Source organism: Jaculus jaculus, chromosome 6, assembly GCF_020740685.1.
Source record: "Jaculus jaculus isolate mJacJac1 chromosome 6, mJacJac1.mat.Y.cur, whole genome shotgun sequence".
In the NCBI taxonomy this organism is placed as follows: Eukaryota; Metazoa; Chordata; class Mammalia; order Rodentia; family Dipodidae; genus Jaculus; species Jaculus jaculus.
The window spans coordinates 156,354,853-156,375,138 of NC_059107.1; the positions used below are offsets into that span (position 1 = coordinate 156,354,853).

The 20,286-nt window shown below is 49.3% G+C and overlaps 1 protein-coding gene across 1 annotated transcript; it reads right to left on the reverse strand.

Moving 5' to 3' along the window:
* Positions 1–427: 427 nt before the first annotated feature.
* On the reverse strand, positions 428–12,355 carry Dnal4 (dynein axonemal light chain 4). The gene is made up of 4 exons (XM_004650318.2): positions 12,250–12,355; positions 4,145–4,352; positions 2,710–2,793; positions 428–1,509 (listed from the first exon to the last, which is right to left on the reverse strand). The coding sequence occupies exons 2-4, from the start codon at positions 4,211–4,213 to the stop codon at positions 1,345–1,347; spliced, it is 318 nt and encodes a 105-aa protein (XP_004650375.1). The 5' UTR covers positions 4,214–4,352; positions 12,250–12,355; the 3' UTR covers positions 428–1,344.
* Positions 12,356–20,286: the final 7,931 nt, after the last annotated feature.

The following is a 20,286-nucleotide window of genomic DNA, read 5'->3' on the forward strand; positions in this document are numbered from 1 at the left end:
GGCAGGCGGTTCCTCAGATGAAGCTATTCCAGCTGGCACCCCCTCTCTTCCTCCCACGCCACCCCATTCCACCCCACCCCTTCCAATCCATGGAAAGGGTTCACCCTCCTCTGACAACCCTAGGTATGTCCTAGGGCTTCAGTCATGATACGTCTGGAGTCACCGAGGTGCCCTCTACCCAGGGCCCCAGGGACCAGGACCCACTCCGAGATTATTTTCCTGCCTCCCCTCTAGATGGTGAAGGTATGTCCATCTCCCCAGGGCCAGGGAGCCTATGTTCCAAGCAGCCAGCCCCTCAGAGGCACTGGGACATGCCACTGTCCCACAGAGCTGATGCCAGATCTTCATACAAGATCTGGTCATGCAGTCTCAGCAGGGAAGGATAGGCCCTAAAATCCAGGACACTTCAAGAAGCAATAGACTGAGGTCAGTTTTTGGTCATTTTAATTGTAAAAACCAAGACATTTATATAAATAAGACCACTGTGTAAAATAGGATTCACCCTTCTACTAAAACCCTTCTCCCCACACTCAAAAAGAATATAGAAAAGCCAGCGAGATAATAAGTACAAATTAGCATGCGGTCCCTGATGAAGTCCCTGGCAGGCCAGGTTTCCCTGCTGAAGGGGCCTCGCGGCAAGAGTGCTCCTGACCCGGGTGGGTGTCTCACCAGGGCTCAGCAACACCTCAAGAACCCGCTCTCTGGGGGTGAGGGGGCAGTTTGCACACCACAGCCCTGGCTCTCAACTGTGGCTAGTCTGGTGGAGGCGGAGTGAAAAGTTCATATGACACGGGCTGAGATGGAGGAGGAGACAGGAAGGCTTCGTGATCCTCAAGCCAAAGCAGGAGCTGTAGCTTCTGGTCCAATGAGATGTGGTGGCCTGGTCAGCCGAGGGTCAGGCTGGGAAAGGGGATGGGGGAATGCCCCTACCTGGAGGCCTGCGTCTCATGAAAGGAGAGGCTCCTTCTGGGGGCTGCTTCCATATGACCACAAATAACAAGGACAGTCGACGCTTCCCAGCAGCAGTGGGACAGAAGGGCGGTGGGGCTCCTGGGATACAAGGTGGGACTGACATAACCCTGTGAGAAAAGTCTCATCTCCTAACTCCATCACCTGTCACAGGTCCCACCCCTCACCCACAGACACCTGTCCACAGCTTGGGACTCAGGGAGATGACGAAGAGCCTGGGAGTGATGTCACCAAATTCACACACTGGGCATGGCTCAGGAAACTGGTACACAAAGACAAAAGAAGACTCCACACTGGGCTTGGAAGAGCCGGTCCCTGCCTAGGGCTTCTCTCCGTCCCAGAGGAGAGGCAGGAGAGGACCTGCTGGTGACAGTGTCAGGAGCACTTCCAGACGCACACCGCAAGTGTCCCACCAAAGTAAAGGTAGAGGAGGTTTTTCACCTCGTGGGTGATCTCGAAGCCAAAGCCTTCCCCAATCACCACGTGCCAGGAGGAGCCGAACTTCTTGTCCATCGTCTCTTTGATCATTTTGGCAGCACTCTGGAAGGGAATCAGTGCTTGTCAGGGGCAGGAGAGGGAGGAACAAGCTCCCTCACTGGGCAGAAGCCTGGCACTGGCTCTGGGAAAGATTAAGGCTACTGTCCTAACCTGCCATCACACTGCTTGTGGGATCTCCAGAGAGATTTCCATGCAGGCTTCCTCCTGCAGAACTGTCATAGGAGACTGCTAGCTACCTGGATATTATCTCCAATCGGGAAGAGACTGGTTAATGCAGGAACAAAGTGAAGGCTAGGGAAGCCTGGGGCTGAGGCCTGGCTTTCTGTAGCACTGGGATCTAGAGACCAGCACCAACCTTCTTGGTTGTGAACCAGAAGAATGGGCACAAGACTTGTCAGGACCAAGAGAAGCAACACAGTGCCAGGGTGCCTTGTAATAGGCTTTTCCCTAATGGGCTTGGTGGGCTCCAGGGAGAGGACCCACTGCTTGTATCATTTATAGCGACAGCCCACCTTCTTGTGCTGTCTCTCTCTAGAAGCTTCCCTCAGCACAAAAAAGAGGTCTTGGAGGGTCTAAGCCCCCAGCATAGCAAGCCCCCGACATGCACCAGCAGCTCCGCCACGTGCCAGCAGCTGCCCCAAACAAGCCATCTCCCTAGTCTCTGTGGGTACACTCTCGACACTGGCCCAGGAAGGCCAGCAACACCCACAGCTCAGACTGGACTGTGGGCTGAGAGTTGGGAAACATCTGCGCTAGGAGCACACAGCCAGGAAGGGCTGCAGGTGGAATGTGGCCAGAGTCTGCCCCACTGGCTACCATGCCATGGTCTCTGTCTCCCACCACGGTTTCAACAAATGGCACTGTTGGACTGATGTCCAAGGCCACATCCCTAGCATGTAGCCATGCCTAGTACTGAGCTCAGGTTACACCCTTTCTGAATGGATGGATGAGTACATGAATGAATGCCTGGAAGGCTTCTGTGCACAGCTGGGATGGAGTCTGGGAAGGTGTCCTAGTCAAGAGCCCATCTGAGGGGACCAGAGGCTAGGGTAGCAGAGCCCCTCTGTGGTCTGGTTAACACTGTTCCGTCTTTTACTGGCTTCCTGGGAGAGTGCCCACTTCTAAGCAAGGCTCTGACTTCATCCCCGCAGGACTTTGGAGCTGGCTACAGAGGTCTGGAGCCATGCTATCACACTCAAGGACACCAGAGGCACGAGGGGCCGCCTGAACTGATGGCAATACCTCATTGTTGTTGGAGAATTTCTCACAGGCTGTGACACATAGCTCCATGGTTTCCACTCGCATCTCCTCTGGCATGTCCGAGTGCTAGAGACAGGGCAGGGTGACAAACAGAGAGAGGCTTAGCCCATGACCTGGCCTTCCCGGCCAGCCTCTCAGTCCTAAGCTTAAGGCATGGACACTAAGCGGCCTTCCTGGCACAGCCTTGGACTGGGGCCTGCTACTGGGGCAAAGCAGGTGTGGGCTGGCAGTGAGCCACGGAGCTCTCAGGCTTAGGCCCTTCTGCAAGGGACATGTAGAAGGAAGAGTGGCCCCACTCAGGAAAGGCTACTACAAATAATTTATTGTGGGATCTCCCTCAGAGCCAGAGGGACAATCTGGTCACTCCCGAGGGTCCTGTTTCTTCCTACCCCTTGACTGCTCTTTCTCAGCCAATATGCTGGGTCCCTTCTCCCAGTATAGAGACAGGGCCTCGCTTCACCCTCTCCGTCCTCCAGTCACGTCACCTCTGGGATCCTTTCACACTGCTGTATCTTCAACATGGGGCATTTCCACATTTCAGTCCCCAGCTATGACTTCTTGGACTCTGGACCCTCACACCCTACGACCACATGACAATCTCACTCAAATATCTGGAAAATAACTTTTCTCACCCTCAAACCTACTCTGTTTACACCTTCTTTCTTGGTAATTAATACCTTTTCTCTTCCCACTCTTCAGGAAGAAGTAAACTCTAGGGCCTATCCTTGACCATTTTCCCTTCTATCCAGACTCCACCCTCAGTAAACCCCACGCCTCCACCTGTGTGGCTCCTGGGCTGTCCTGCATCTCCACTACAGGCCTGGCCCAGCTACAGCTCATTTCACTTGGCCTCTGCAAAGCGTCTTCGTGAGAGCATCTTCTAAAAACATGAGGAAGATGCCACCCCTCTGCTTCCAGCCTCTACAGCTTATCTGACTTCAGGACAGAAGCCACAGCCCTTGCCATGTTCTGCATGTGGCCATCAGCAAGGCCTGTGTTGTCTGGCCCCATTATCACTGCCACCCTACTCAGAAGCCAGGCCCCGAAGTGAGTCTCTGATCTGCACGACTTCTTTCAGAAGCTGGCCTCTACTCCCTTGGCCTTGCACCTGCTCCATTTTTCTTTACAGCACGTCTTGCCCGCCACTGTGTCCTTTAAAAAGTCATATGGGCCAGACTGTCATCTGTCTTATTTGCCACCATCTCCACAGTGTCTCAAATGTGCCTGGAACATAGCAGGTGACCTAAACATTTACTTGGCAAATGAATGGATGGATGAAAGAATGAATCACTGTGAGTCCTAGATATTCAGGTATGAGCCTGTGCAGCCACACTGCCCCATAGAAGATGAGCTCTACCCACCTCTGCCGGCTGGGGATCCCTAGGGTCTGCCTGTCTGCCTCCCTCCCCAGGCTTACCCTGACCAGGGGGAAGGTCTGCAGGCGCTTATAATCAGCCTCATCTTTCTTCCCTTCGGTCTCTCCCATGATCCTCCCAGCGTGCCCTCTGGAGGAGAGAGTGAGGCTTTCAGGAGGTGCGGGGCCTGGCAGCTACGACACCCAGGAGGCTCAGGAAGCAGGCCCTGCCAACTTGGTGGGAGCAGAAAATGTCTTTCCCTAAGGAGTGCTGTAGAAAACAGGAAAAGCAAGAGAGGAGAGTTGGCTTGAAAACCACACATCACAAATTAGAAATGTCTCAGTAACAATTTGACACCTCCCCATCTCAACGCCTCTGCCTTCTTTCCCAAATGGCCAGCAAGTCTGCAGACGGAGGGTGAGTCAACACGAGAGGCTGCAAGAACACACTGTCATTGTCAAGACAGACACTGACTATGGGCCAGGCCCAGGAGGGAGCCTAGAGCTAGCATTAATAAGTGCATTTCTATGTGTGCCACAGCAGAATGGCTAGTAGTGAGGAAGTGAAATGCTCAAGTGACCACTAACCATCTGGGCTTAGGGCTAAGCAAGAGATCCTCTCGGCAGGACCCTCATCTGCCAGGGATGGAGAATGCTGCTGCTCAGCGCTCTCCTTGGCACACCAGGTGCCCTGACAGTCCCTATCTACTCTCTCTGGGCCTACCAGGCCCTGTGTGTCTGGCACAGGAGTTGGGAGGCTTGTGGCGACAGAGTTCTCATCCAGTAATGGCCCAGTCACACCCACCTCAGAGAACTCAATGAGGCCAGGCATGCGAAGAAACAGTGCCAGGCCAGGAAGTGCTCCATAAATAAACAGTTGTTCCCCTCCTCTGGCTCCCAGAGACTCAATGAGAGGCTGCAGTTTTGTAACCTCCATCAGATCTAGGTATCCAGTAACAGATGGGGCTTTTCCTAAAGAGAAGGGCTGTACCCTAAATGATGGCAAACCTTGCAGAAGTCAGGATGCTTCTCCTTCCTTCTGGAGTTTAGTGTATCCTAGAATTAATTCAAATTTACCTCACAAGTATCAACACATGTGAATATAAGTCACTACAATAGCAAACCTTTCTAGCAATTTGTAATAGACAACTGCAGCCAAAATATGTTACACCAGCATTTCTTACATCCCCGAATAATTTAATTTCCCTGCATAGCCACTGAACTCCAAGATGCCCGGCACAGTAATAATGGGTATGTGTGTGTATATAACTAGATGCTGAGACTGGACATTGCCATATTATTTAAGATGGTCTAAAATTCTGAAAAAAACTCAGTGATCCTCCAGTCTCGGCCTCCTGCGGAGCTGGGACTACAGGTACAGGCCACCGTGACCGGCTGACAGGCACTGGGTCTGCTACGTGCCAGACAGAACTCTGGTCTAAGCACCTCAGGTGTCTTCTCGTAGCTTGCTGTTCCAGTGACTTGGGAAGTCGGGGCCCGTGAGTGGAGACAGAAGGGCTGGCACCGCGCCCGAGGCCGCTCAGCTAGGGAGCGGCAGAGCTGGGGTTTGACTCCCGCCGCTGCTCTGGAGTGACACCCAGGCTCTATGCTCACCGCTTCCTCGCCCTCACGCACACTCACGGCCCTGATCACTAGTGACAGATGACCTACTGGCAACGTCAGTGCTCTACCTCCTCTTCCAGTGTCTATGGTTCTGTGACCGTGACCCTGCTCAGGCTGAGCACGGAGCTTCTTCAGTCTTTTCCTGCTGTGCTATCCTCTCAATCCACCCTACTCCAGTGCTTCTGAGGCCCTCACTACCACCCCATTTGGTGGACTCCCTGAAGCGAGGCTGAAAGCCTGGCATAGATGCCACCATTCCACAACACTGGTATTTTCTGATTTCCCAGGGGACAGATGGTTCCGCTTATCTCATAATTCCGGGCATTTGTACGACTCAGATATTAGCAGGTTTTATTTGTCTCTGCAGAGAAGCTGGCGATTTACCAAGCACAACCTCACTGTGCTTTCTGCTCGGGGTTCTTATTCCACAAAATCCACTGAATCACCCGTGTGCTCACCAGTGTCAAGGCCAGTCTCCAGCTCCACCCTGGGCACCTCGTCTTTGTCACGGCCACTTCATTGCCTTCTCCTAGCAGGTGCCAGCTGCCCTGATGACCGAGGGGTGCTAGAGCTTTCTAACTGGTTAACCTCTGAGAATCCCAGTGGAAGCAACTTAAAATGTGGAAGCAGATGCTTTAGCATTTCCACCTAACTGGTTCCATTAATTCATCCTTGGAGCTGAGAAGGGCTGGCAGGTAGGGGATAGGGCGGGAAGTCACACACACAGTCCTCAAGGGGGTTGGGCCGGTAGCCTCACAGAACCTGTGGACTTTTGGCACCACCAGTCTATTCTTCATAAGCAGAGGAAAAGCCCCCAGGACAGTTTCAAGGGCAGCGCAGTACAAAGAACCCTGGGTCAGAACATTAAGGTCTGGACATCAATTCTGTTAACAGAACTGGGTTCTGTCAGTAACTGAACCTAGGCCTGGTTTTCCTCTAAGACACAAGCCACTACACGCCTCTCCTCATTCTCAGAAAGCGGATGCAAGCTCCCATGTGTCTGCACATGAGTGTTTTGAAAGGTCAGTTGTCTGCACTATTACCAGCATCTGGCTCTCCAGGACTGCCATTCTATTGGCCAGGACTAGCCACCATCATTCAGCTGAGTTTATGATGGACTATGATCCGTAATTACTAATAGCTATTCCTAATCATGACACTCCAAAAAGGCCAAGGCTGACCAAAAGAATGAAAAGGAATGGTTACAGATGATGTGCTTCCACATACAGAAAGGGAGGACAGACTGTTATGACCTGTATCATCACAGTACAGCTACAGCCATTCGGCCACGATTAGAACACCCTGCTGAAGGGATGCTACCAAAAATAGCAGAACTGGGGTTTTAATAAGCTTATCAATCTCCCATGTGAATGAGCATGCCTAGGGGAGGCTGCGTCAGAGCAGAAATTGCTTTTTAATAATGTAAGTGTGCCATGGCCAGGATCAACGTCAGGGCAGCCTTGCTTCCTTCCTGCAGCCCCGCCCAGGCCCCTCTGGGTGTTCTGTAGAACCTCAGCCTTACCCAAGAGGCAGGCACAGGGCTCTGCCCCACTGCCTTGTCAAATTCATTGCCCCTGGCTGGCAGGTCTCTGCTCACTGTGGCACTAAACTTAGTCATCATCTGTTATTTTGCTTCTGAAGCTTTGGGGGAGAATCCTTATGTGGGTCAGGGTATGTGGGAGGTTTGGGGAAAATGCATGGACTCTGGGAAGTAATGCCAAAAGTATCTTGCCAGATTCTCATGTATGTACCTGACTTTCAATGTCTGGAACATAGCTGATGCTTAAACCAAGGCTTGCCATTCTCTATAACCCAGTACACATCTGAGGGGTTGCGAGACTCACTTGGAACATGTCATGGTGGTTCCAAGGTCTGAATTCACATCTCTGTTTTATTTACAATGTGAGTTCACCCTCTGGCTCTTGATTTTAAGGATCAGCTCCTTCCCTGGTATAACAGGAAGAAGAACTCAGTATCTCTTGTCACAGAGGAGCCAATCACACACCCAAGTTTTCAGCCTAACTTCCTGAGTTCCCACTACAGACGAACCTCTGTTAGACTGTAGAGTCACAAGAACGTGTGGCCAAGCCCAGGCTGGGCCAGGGTGGTGGTGGCAGTGGTGTGCTTACGCTGCACCTTCACATGCATTTTCACCTCACCCACATAGTGCTTCCGAGTGAAGAGACTGGTTTCCAGCTCTCGGAGGGATGCTCGGGGAGGGAGAGATTAAGGCACCTAGGGTTCAGAGAGGCACGGCAGCTGCCCTGAGAGGGTACAGCCAGCACTGGCAGGGCCAGGATCAGAGGCCAGATCGATTCTCCTGACTTTACCTTCTATGCTTTCCCCCTTGGAAGTTATCTTTTTCATCAATATCGCCATCTGTTCAGGCCTGTCCCCCCGCCCCCACCTTCCAGCCATGTCAGAGACCTGCACTGTGAACCTTGGCAAATGCTGCCTTTTGCTGACATGTCTACCCTCCACCTTCTAGGAAACAAATGAGAACAAAGCTGGCACAGTGAGGAGAAAAGTCTGAAGCACTTCAGTAGTGAGGTCAGAGGATGACCCTGTCCCCCAGGCCTGGCTTTACCACATCGGGCAGAGAGGGTGGGGGTAAATGCAGGGCTGCCAGGCTTCCATTCTCCAATTCCACTGTAAGAGTTAAAAATACATTATCTAGCCAGGTGTCATGGCTCATGCCTACAATCCCATCATTCAGGAGACTGAGGCAGGAGGACTGCCATGAGTCTGAGGTTAATCTAAGCTACAGAGTGAAACTGTCTGTAAAAGCAAAACAAAAGGCTGGGTGTGATAGTGCATGCCTTTAATCCCAGGAGGTTCGCTGTGAGTTTGAGGCCAGCCTAAAACTATATGGTGAATTCTAGGACAGCCTGGGCTAGCATGAGACCCCATCTCAAAAAACAAACCAACAAAAAATCAGAAACACATTACACACTGTAAATGAGAAAAAAACTAAGCCTAACATGGGAATAATGGCAAATAAAGGCCAACCTCTCAAGAAGAGTTGAGTTTCATACACACAACAGCAGTTTTGTTTTGTTTTGCTTAACATGGTCTCTTTCTGTTTTCTGATGCCCAGTGAAAACTTTTTGTGCCTCTGATCATGGGGAGGGAGGAGGAAGAGAAGAGGAAGGATGGGAAGAGGTGGAGGTTAAGAGGAGGCATCTGCTGGCTAGCTGAGATAGACGATTCTGAACACTTTTTCTTTTTTGTCCAACACCACGTGCTAAATAACAGGGATTCATGTGGTACACCCTCATGGACATACCCAAATTTGGATGAAATCAAACTTTTTTTGTTTTGTTTTTTGAGGTAGGGTCTCACTCTGGCTCAGGCTGACCTGGAATTCACTATGTAGTCTCAGGGTGACCTCGAACTCACGGCGATCCTCCTACCTCTGACTCCCAAGTGCTGAGATTAAAGGTGTGTGCCACCATGCCCGGCTCAAAATTCAAACATTTTTGCCAAGAAACAAGTATAGCAAAGAGTCAACCATGGCATCCATCAGTTGGGCACAGGAGCAGCTGCTTACACAGACTGGGGGTTCCACAGCCTCCCACCCCACTCCTCTCCCACTCAACACAACAGAGCTGAATGTAAGGGGCTGAGAATGACACTGCACTGATGTAAATCGCACTTAGCACTGATTTATTTCCTGAAAACCCATTCACAATGGCTAACTGCCAGTGACAGCTCACAAGTGATCACAAATTCACGGTGTCGTGAGTCCAGACAGTCCCCTGGGGCTGAGGGACTTTATCTAGTCTCATCTACTGTTCCAGAACATGAAGTCCAGTGCCTGGCACATGGCACAAGTCCAAAAGATATCCAAAATGTAATTAAATTATAGTTCATTTGCCTCCTGGGAGAGGAGCCATCTGATAATATTTACTGAACACTGATCTTAGGAGGGGCGTTCTACACACAGGCTCTGGGGAATTTACTCGCCCCAGTAACTGTCACACCAGCACTGCTCTCCCCGAGTTACTGATGAGGATGTGGTCTAAGCAAAGGAGTGATTTTCCATCCAGTAGAGGTACTAGGCATCCACCCCAGGAATACAAAGACTATTCTTTCAATGATTCCACTAGAAGCAAGCAGCAGTTCTGCCCTCAAGGAGCTTCCAGTCTAATGTGGACACTAACACACATACATAGGAAATATGACTTATGGCAGAAAGACTTGCAGAAACAAAGGGAAGATAAGAACTCTGGGGACTGGAAGAGGGCAGCAAGAGAAGCTTGGTGTTGGGGCTGCACTGGAATCAGGTCTAGCAAGGTGAGTGAGAATACTGCCGGGTGAGCAGCTGCGACCGTAAGGTAGAGAGAAACAAATGTAATGGCTGCAAGGCAGAAAGTTCAAGACTTCCTGGGCTGGAAGACAGAACATGGCTGAGAAAAGAGAAATGAGGCTGAGGAAAAAAGGCTGGGGTTGAGTTGTGGAAGCGCTGAAGCATTCTAAAACCTAGGCATAAGAAACGTAGATCTTCTTTTCCTTATTTCCTTAATTAAAAAAATATTTTTTATTTATTTACTACAGAGGGAGATAGAATGAGTATGGGCGTGTCAGGGCCTCCGGCCACTGCAAAAGAACTCCAGACGTGTGCACCACTTTGTGCATCTGGCTTTATATGGGTCCTGGGAAGCTGAACTTGGGCCATCAAGCTTTGCAAGCAAGTGCCTTATCCTCTGAACTATCTCTCCAGTCCCCCTTTCTTTTTCAAGATAGGTTCTCATGTAGCCCAGGCTGGCCTCAAATGCACAATGTAGATGAGGATGACCTTGAACTCCCGATCCTCCTGTCTCTACTTCCCAAGTACTAGGATCACAGGTATGTTGCAGCCTCTTTTTTTTTTTTTTTTTTTTTTTTTTTTTGGTTTTTCGAGGTAGGGTCTCACTCTGGCCCAGGCTGACCTGGAATTCACTATGTAGTCTCAGGGTGGCCTCAAACTCACAGCAATCCTCTTACCTTTGCCTCCTGAGTGCTGGGATTAAAGGCATATGCCACCACGCCTGGCTTCAGTTTAAGTTTTAAAAAAATCTTATTTATTTATTTGAGAGAGAGAGGCAGATACAGAGAGAATGAGCATGCCAGGACCTCCATCCACTGCAAATGAACCCCAGATGCATTTGCCATCTTATGCATCTGGCTTTATGTGGGTACTGGGGAATGGAACCTGGGTCCTTTGGTGTTGCAGGCAAGCGCCTTAATGGCTAAGCCATCTCTACATCCCGTCCTGCAACTTTTTTGATGGCAGCATTCTCTACTCTGGTCAGTTTGGTTTACAGGGACAGCAATTAGGCAGCTACAACATCATACTGTATGATAAGCATTAAAGACTTGAACCAGGGTGTTAGCCTGGGGAATGGAGAGGATATGAGAGCCTCACGGAGGCAGAACCAAGACAACGTGATAAGTTGAATAGGTCAGAGAATGGGGAAACCAGTTAGAACATGGTATGTAGAAAAGCAGGCCAGTTTGATTCCAGCACTCCTTAAATTACTGGCTGAAGGTGCAACTCTAGTTGGGAATAGGAAATGAGTGAATCTTGGATGATCAGGGGCAGAAGGGAAGCCACTGAGTCAGATTATCACCATCACCAATCAATCCCTCCCTGTCTCTTCACCCTATGCTATGTATCCCTAACCACACCCAGCACTGGCAAACGATCAGTTTGGAGAGTGGATCTAAGGCTCAGCTGGAGGGATGACAACGGTGCTAAGAGGCCCCCAGGGCAAGTAAGAGGCAAAGAAAGAAAACTAGTAAGTACTAAATCTAGACGGCACACAGACTCTTTGTGCTTCAATTCCCAAAGGAGATGTGCTGTGGAATACTGGTTTTATAAGTGCACCTGACTGATGCCCTGGGAAGTCAAGTAACTTGCCAGGGTCTTTAAAAGTGGAGATCCAAGCTAGGTTTGCCAAGTTCTTTGGATTACACAAAGGGGCAGGAGAGAGGAAGAAGGGAGGGAAGAAAGGAAGCACATCCTCCCAGAAGTCCAGAGCTGGGTCAAAGAATAACATCCTAGGACGTCTGAGTCCAAAAAGCCTCAGAGATCTTCATCCCAACTTCTTTATAGATGGGGAGACTGAGGCGCCCCTCCCCACCGCCCCCAAACAGGAAATAGCCAGCCAGGACTCCCAGGACGTAGCCGAAATTTTCAAACCGAGCGATCTCGGGCCAGTGATGGAGACCACCGGCCCACCCGCCGGGTTACTACGCGAAAGGTGGGGGGAATCGAGGGGCAGCGGGCTCCGGGAGGATGCGGGGTCATGAAGCTAGACCGGGCCGAGAGTGGGTGCCGGGGACAGCGGCCTGCAGAGTCGCAGTGGCCAGTCGGTCACCACCGAGTACCCCCGAGTAGGATTGCGAGAGGTCCTGGGGGCCGGGGGACAGCAGGCAGGAGACCGAGGTGGGGCCTCGGCGGTGGGCGAGGCCTCGTCCGCCCCGCGCTGCCTCCCGCCCGCCCGCCCTCCCTCCAGGCCAGCCCTCCCCGCCTGGCTGCCCGCCGCGCCCCGGGACCTCACCTGTCCCCCGCGGGGGCCGGAGCCAGGGCCGCAGCCAGAGCACCCCAGCCAGGGTTGTCAAGGAGCAAAACAAGAGTGTCTTAGCAACCAGCAAGGAAGTCCCGCCCCTTCGCCGGAGGTGAACAGGAATTGTACTTATTATTGGTGGAGATGAGTGTCAATCAAAGACAGAAGGGGGCGGGGCCTACGAGGCGGGCGCTCGCATGGAAGTGGGCGTGGCTTGAAGGCGCGGGAGGCGTGGCTTCCCTTATAGTCGTCTAAAAGTGTGCCGGAGGAAGGCAGGGAGAGCGAAGTTGCCCTTTAAGAGGCGCTAGCTTCGGGAAGCGCTGTTACCTTGGGGGTTTTCGTCACTGGAAATAGCAGAGGCAGTTCGAGGGTGTCGTGCGACGCTGAACTGCCACTTTACTAGGCTGTCAAGGGCCTAACAGCAACCAGGATTTAATGTAGTACTCGACAGCGAAAATCTCACTTGCTTCTTGCCAAGGTGCTGTTTTTAGGTAGGAGCATCCGTAATGGGTCCGAACGGAGGGATGTGCAGGGAGAGCTGAAGTGACTAAGTTACAGAAGAGAGTAAAAGCAGGGCGTAGCGGCCGGAGGATCGCTATGAGTTGGAGGGCAGCCTGAGACTACATAGTGAATTCCAGGTCAAAAAAATAAAAAAATAAAAAGATCCGACCTCGACAAAAAAAAAGGGAGAGACAGAGAGAGAATGAATCAAGGTCAAGGAGAAGGAGCCCAGGCGCTGTTTCTGCTGCACTGCACTGCAGACCCACCTTGCCTTAGCTACGAGACACCTGTCCCGTCTAACAAAAACACTGCGGGTCTCCCAGAGCCAGCCACTGGTTCTTCTGGCAAGGACAATAACCCGAGTGTTAGCACAGCTGGAAGAAGGAAAACAAGGGAAGAGGAAGAAAGGCAAGTGATCAAAGACTCAGTGGGTCTTTATTTAAATATTTGGGAACCCCACTACCTTAGTGTTTGGCCTTGACAGGGAGCCCAGTCCTAGCCAGGTACTAGTGATTCCCAGGGGGGACAATAGAGCTAAGGGGAAATCTTGTGAACAAAATAGAACCAGAATCACCCTTTAATCCTGGAACTACAAAGTGAGTTCCAGGTCAGCCTGGGCAAGACTATAACCCGACCTCAAACAAACAAGCCAGAATCAGGCTGGAGAGATGGCTTAGCAGTTGAGGCAGTTGCCTGTGAAGCCTAAGGATCCATGTTCCACTCTCCAGATCCCAAGTTAGCCAGATGCATAAAGATGAGGCCAGCGCAATGCCACCCATGCCCACTAGGTGGCACAAGCATCTGGAGTTTGATTTCAGTAGCTGAGGCCCTGGAAGACCAATTCTCTCTCTAAAAATAATTTTTTAAATTAAAAAAAAAAAGCCAGAATCATTCTATTAGTTCTATAGCAGAGGCTGGACAAAGTGTAAGTTCTCAAGAGTGTGGCAGCCGAGTGGGCTGAGCCTAATAATATGGCCAACATACTGATGAGATTAGGACAGCACAGTTGTCTGGGCCAAGGCAGGAGGCTCCAGTAGGCCTGGGTGCAGGGTAGATATGCTATACATGCAGAAGAAAGTAAAGAGGCCTGTAGGTAGACAGTTTTGCATGCCAGTTCAGGGACTTACATGCCCCTTGCGCATGAGGTGAGAATGGAGTAAGAGTAATTGCTGGAATTTCTGGTGGGTCACTAACAAGGTCAGGTTTGGGTCACGGAAAGATCACTGATGATGGACACAGTAGACTGGGTTTGGTTTGAGACTTGGCAGCATCAAACATGCCAGGCTTCTGCCGCTTCCCTGATGGCGTCCCTAGAATGTTCATAGGGCCTGTGGAATGTCCCACGCAGCCTCCAGATTTCCTTAATCCTCTTGTCAACTTTCTCTAGGAGATAGAAGGTGGCCTTTGAGGCAGATGACGCTCTCGCTTCTGCCTCATCCAAACTTCTCCCAAATGGGGTCCATATTTGCCATCTTCTCTTTCTCACCTCCCATTCACTGTTCAGCCCACTGCAATCTGGTTTCCACTCCCACAACACCACAGAAATTTCTCTCTCATAGTTACCAGTGACCTTCTGAGAAGCAGAATTAATATCTATCTATCTATACATACATACATATATGCATATATTTATTTATTTGTGTGGGGGTGTGGGGGGTGTATGTGTATATGTGGTGTGGGGAGGAGGTGTGTGTGTGTGCCACTGCAAATGAACACCAGACACTTCACCTCTTTTTGCATCTGGCTTACACGGGAGGCTTGGGAATTGAACTCTAGGCTGATAAGCCTTGCAAGCAAGCTCTTTAACCACTGAGCCATCTTCCCAGTCTCTGAGAAGTGGAATTTTACAGACCATCTCAGTCTTTATTTTGCAGGAACTCATCTCCTCTGCTGACAGGCTGGTCGTGTCCACCTTCATACACTCTCTGTAGGAGAGGTGACACCTGTGGGTCTTTTTATAATGCAGATTCCAGGGCCTCTGCCACAGTGGTGAGGCAGGAGTGAGGACTTCTCACAGGCTTTCCAGTGCACACTGAGATGTGCACATCCTAATAACCGGACACTTCATTCTCCTGCACCCCACAGACCTCTCTTCCTTTTAGTTTCATTTGGGGCTCTCTGTGCCTAACTCGACTATTTTTATTTTTAACTTTTTAAAAAAATATATTATTTATTTATTTATTTGAGAGAGAAAGAGGCAGAGGGAGATAGATAGATAGATAGAAAGAAAGAATGGACGCTCCAGGGCCTCCAGACACTGCAAACAAACTCCAGATGCATGTGCCCCCTTGTGCATCTGACTTATATGGGTCCTGGAAAGTCAAACTGGGATCCTTTGGCTTTGTAGGCAAACACCTTAATCTCTAAGCCATCTCTCCAGACCCTATTTTAAACTTTTTTATTGACAGCTTCCATAATCATAAACAATAAACCATGATAATTCCCTCCCTTCCTCCCCCCACTTTCCCCTTTGAAACTCCATTCTCCATCATATCCCCCCCCCATCTTAATCAGTCTCTCTTTTATTTTGATCTCATCACCTTTTCCTCTATTATGATGGCCTTGTGTAAGTAGTGTCAGGCACTGTGAGGTCATGGATATCCAGGCCATTTTGTGTCTGGAGGAGCACGTTGTAAGGAGTCCTACCCTTCCTTTGGCTCTTACGTTCTTTCTGCCACCTCTTCCACAAAGGACCCTGATCCTTGAAAGGTGTGATAGAGATGTTTCAGTGCTGAACACTCCTCTGTCACTTCTCAGCACCATGGTGCTTTCTGAGCCATCCCAAGGTCATCACCATCTGAAAAGAGAAGCTTCTCTAGCTAAAAGTGAGAGTGGCATTAATATGTGGGTATGAACATTAAGAGGAGTGCTTACCAGGCGGTTGGGTGAGCATAGTATAAGCATTCAGAGACCAGCAGGCATTACTCCCCGAGGGCTCATAATATCCCAGGCCATGGGCTTTTGACTGGGTTTTTAGTATCAGGCATGTATTCTCTCCCGCGGAGTGGACCTCCAGTCCAATAGAGAGAACTTGGTTTCCTCCATAACAGACTTGCCACTAATCGCACCAGTTGGCACATTTGGACTGGCTGGCCAATATTAAAGCTCTCAGTGTCCACCACTGTTTATCACTATTGATGCCTTACCTTGACTGTTTTATTTTCTCACCATCTGTTACCTCTTGGATGTGAAATGTCCTCCTCCACTGCAGGCTCATGTTTTGGACATGTGGTCTCAAGCTGGTGATGCTATTTTGGGAACTGTTTCTTGAGGATGTTTGGGACCTAGGGCCTACCTGGAAGGAATAGGCCCCAGGAGAAGTCTAGAAGGTTATGACCCAGCGCTGCTTCAAGTCCTCATCCACCAAGATGAGAAGAAGCCATACCACAAGCTTCTGCCACTGGCGTCGGCTCTGGCCTCAGACCTTCCCCACCATGATGGGCTGTCCCTCTGGATCACGAACCAGAATAAATCCTTCCTCCCCAAAATTGCTTGTTAGAGTGACATGAAAAATACACCAGTTGTCTCAGATTTCTTACTAGTTTAACTCAAGTTCTCATCAAAGCAGATTCCATTGAACATGCTCCTGATCATACTGATGGTGTAGGGTTAAAGGCCCAAGCGGATTAGATCTTCATAAAGATGCATCTAGGTCCATGAAACCTGACTTTGGGTCGTTGTTCACATTATCAAAGAATTTAAAACACGGACTCAGAGAAAGGTAAATAATGAATTAGAATATCTATTTTAGGGAGAATTGGGATTAAGAGACAAGGCAAGCATGAAAGCCCAAACCCAAAAAAAGAAAGAAAATTCTCCCCCTCCCTGGCTGAAAGACCAAGAAGATCCCCTCACATAGGGAGTGAGAGACCGAAAGTGAGAGAGATAAAAAGAGCTAAGGTTAAAAAAAAAAAAAAAAAAAAAAAAGGTAAAGGGGACCAGACCAGAAGGTCAGGGGAGCCAAGAGCTTAAAGGACCAATCTGAAAAACCTAGAGACTTACAAGCATGTTTCAGGTGGGTCTATAGGAGTCAGATAGTCAACTGGGACAAGCTTCATCATCAGCTCTGCTGTGTAAGGGAGAGGCCTGATTGGTTGGTGGACCAAGAGGCTGACTCCAACGTCCGGCGCAGGCTTGCAGCCATATTGGATGAGATCGGATCAGACACAAATTCTAGTCCTGGCAAGGTGGCATCCATATTATTACTTCCTGGTATTGTAGGTGGGAGAGGAGATGCACTCCCCCCACCCCCAGCCTTCATTCTGAATAGTCTCCCATGCTTGTCTTGTTGAGAAAGACTGTAAGAAGACTGTCCCTAGGGGATCTCTTCCACACCCATGGTTTCCTCTGTCAATACTTTTCTAGATTCTGAAGACTTCTGTATTTCTCCAAATTAGGTCTCTCTTTGGAGCCCAAAACTCAAAGGCCCAGCAGAACCCTGGCTGTCTCCACCAGAACGGCCGGCAAGCCCTTTAAATTCCGTGTGTCTGGAGTTGGCTGTTTGCTGCTCTTCCCACATTCCCCTCTGTACCCATTTGCTTCCACCAGACAGCAGAGAGTCGCCTCCAGCCTTTTCCCACCTCTGGATTTCAGCAGCTACTTCCTGCTGGGGTTCCCAACTGCAGCACGTTGCTTCTCCTAAACCTGCCATCCACTCCCTACTTTCATTGTCATTTAATTCAAATTGTTTTCAATTTAATTCATTTCAACTTGTTTTCCATTCAAGAATTACTTCTGGGCTGGGGAGATGGCACAGTGGTTAAGGCACTTGCCTATAAGGCCTAATGACCCAGATTTGGTTCTCCAGTACCCACATAAAGCTGGCTGTACAGGGTGATGCATGCATCTGGAGTTTGCAGCGGCCGATTGAGGAGCGAGTGCGCCTATCTTCTCCCTCTCTCTCCTTGCAAATAAATAAATAAATAAATATTTTTTTAAAGAAGGAATTACTTGGGTTGGAGAGATGGCTTAGCGGTTAAGCACTTGCCTGTGAAGCCTAAGGACTCCGGTTCGAGGCTCTATTCCCCAGGACCCACATTAGCCAGATGCACAAGGGGGCACACACGTCTGGAGTTCCTTTGCAGTGGCTGGAGGCTCTGGTGCACCCATTCTCAGTCTCTCTCTCTCTCTCTCTCTCTCTCTCTGCCTCTTTCTCTCTGTCACTCTCAAATAAATAAATAAAAATAAACATTTATTATTTTTTTTTTACTGTGCTGGAGAAATTGCTCAGTGGTTAAGGTGCTTGCCTGCAAAGCCTAAGGACCAGATTTGATTACCCAGTACCCACATAAAGCCAGATGCACATGGTGGTCCATGCATCTGGAGTTCATTTGTATTGGCTAGAGTCCCTGGCATGTCTATTCTCTCTCTCTCTCCTGTGGAAATAAATATTTTTTAAAAAGAGCTATTCCTTTTTAAGAAAAAAAATAGAATCATTTCTTTTTAAAAAATTTCATGTGCAGCTCTAAAGAATGTCTATTTGGGGATAGAGAGATGGCTTAGTGGTTAAGGTGCTTACTTGGCAAGCCTGATGATTCAGGTTCAATTCCCCAGTACCCTTGTAAAGCCAGATACATAAAGTGGTGCATATATTGGGAGTTAGTTTGCAGTAGCAAGAGCCCCTGGCATGCCCATTCTCTCATTTCTCTCTCTCTCCTTACAAATAAATTAAAAAAAAAATTTTAAAGAATGCCTATTTAAAATTTTTTTGTTCATTTTTATTGATTTATTTGAGAGTGATAGACAGAGAAAATGGCAGACAGAGAGAGAGAGAATAGCTGCACCAGGGCTTCCAGCCACTGCAAACGAACTCCAGATGTATGCGCCCTCTTGCGCCTCTGGCTAATGTGGGTCCTGGGGAATCGAGCCTTGAACCAGGGTCCTTAGGTTTCACAGGCAAGCACTTAACTGCTAAGCCATCTCTCCAGCCCAAGAATGTCTATTTTATAGTTGCTCTGGTAAGTCAAATTTGTTAATCATTTTATTCAAATTTTCTGCATATTTCTATGTGTATATCTATTAAGTTATGGAGAAAGGATTGTTAATCTATTTCTGTACAAATGTGATTATCAATTTTTCCATTTGATTCTGATGTACACTTTCAATATCACGAGGCTGTGTTAATGTATGCACACAAATTTATAATTGTTAGGTCTTCCTTGAGTCTATCATCATGAAATGTCCCTTTTATCTCTGGCAATGATTCCACTTTGAGCTGAGTAGACACAGCTGTGCCAGTTTTATTTGCATTAGTATTTGTATGGAATATGTTTCCCTCACCTATTTTGTAGCTTTTTTGGGGGTGTGTGTGTGTGATGTGTTATGATGTGTGTGTGTGTCCATATGTAGGGATGTGGACATCTATGTGGCAAGGCATGCATGTGGAGGTCAGAGGACTTTTGGGTACAGTCACCATCTTCCACCTCACTGGAGCCTCTCTTGTCATCACTGTTGCTCACCACCACTCTGCTCACCGAGTCAGCCAGCCTGCAAGCCGTGGGGACAGTCTCTTGTCTCTCCCATGTTGCCACAGGTATGCTGCAATTATAGAAGCACATAAGCCTGCAACAGCCTCTGGCTTTTGTTGCTTTTTGGTGACGGCTGGGGAGCTGGAGACAGGTGTTCACACTGCAGGTCAGTGTCCTAGCCACGGCGCCATCTCCCTCGTCCTCCCCAGCCTTTTAATTCCATTTTCTAAATTTTGCTTGCTTGTTTGTTTGAGGCAGGGTCTCACAGTGATCCTTGTAACTTAGCCTCCCTAGTGCTTGGATTAAAGGTGTGCGTCAGCATGCTTGCCTTGAATTTTATTTGCACGCGTGTGTGCCCCCGATTGCGTGTGCATGCAGGGGTCTCTTGTCACTGAAAACGAGCCCCAGACACATGCAGTTTTACATGAGTCACTACACGGGTGTTGGAACCTGGCCAGCAGACTTTCAAACAAGAGCCTTTAACCACTGAGCCATCTCCCCAGCCACCTCCCTGCTTTTTAATTAATTAATTAGTTTCTTTTTTTTTTTTGCGTGAGGGTCTCACACTAGCCCAGGCTGACCTGGAATTCACTATATAGTTTCAGGGTGGCCTTGAACTCATGGTGATCCTCTTTACCTCTGCCTCACAAATGCTGGGATTAAAGGCATGAACTACCATGCTGGGCTCAACCCTCCTTTTAAAAAAGTATTTATTTTCAAGCAGAGAGAGGGAGGGAGAGAGAGAGAGAATGGGTGTGCCAGGGCTTCCAGCTGCTGCAAAAAACTCCAAATGCATGCCCCATTTTGTGCGTCTGGCTTTATGGGAGTACTGGAATTGAAACCAAGTAGTTAGGCTTTGCAGGCAAGAACGCTAACCATTGAGACATTGCTCCAGCCCTCCCCTTAGCTCCCCTTTTAAAAATAGCATCCTGGGGCTGGAGAGATGGCTTAGTGGTTAAGCGCTTGCCTGTGAAGCCTAAGGACCCCGGTTCGAGGCTCAATTCTCCAGGACCCATGTTAGCCAGATGCACAAGGGGGCACATATGTCTGGAGTTCGTTTGCA

Coding starts and splice junctions, on each gene's coding strand:
- Dnal4 (XM_004650318.2), bottom strand. CDS start 4,213: ATGGGAGAGACCGAAGGGAAGAAAGATGAGGCTGATTATAAGCGCCTG. Junction 2,794..4,144: donor AGACCTTCCCCCTGGTCAGG/GTAAGCCTGGGG, acceptor CCCTGTCTCTAG/CACTCGGACATGCCAGAGGA. Junction 1,510..2,709: donor AATTCTCCAACAACAATGAG/GTATTGCCATCA, acceptor ATTCCCTTCCAG/AGTGCTGCCAAAATGATCAA.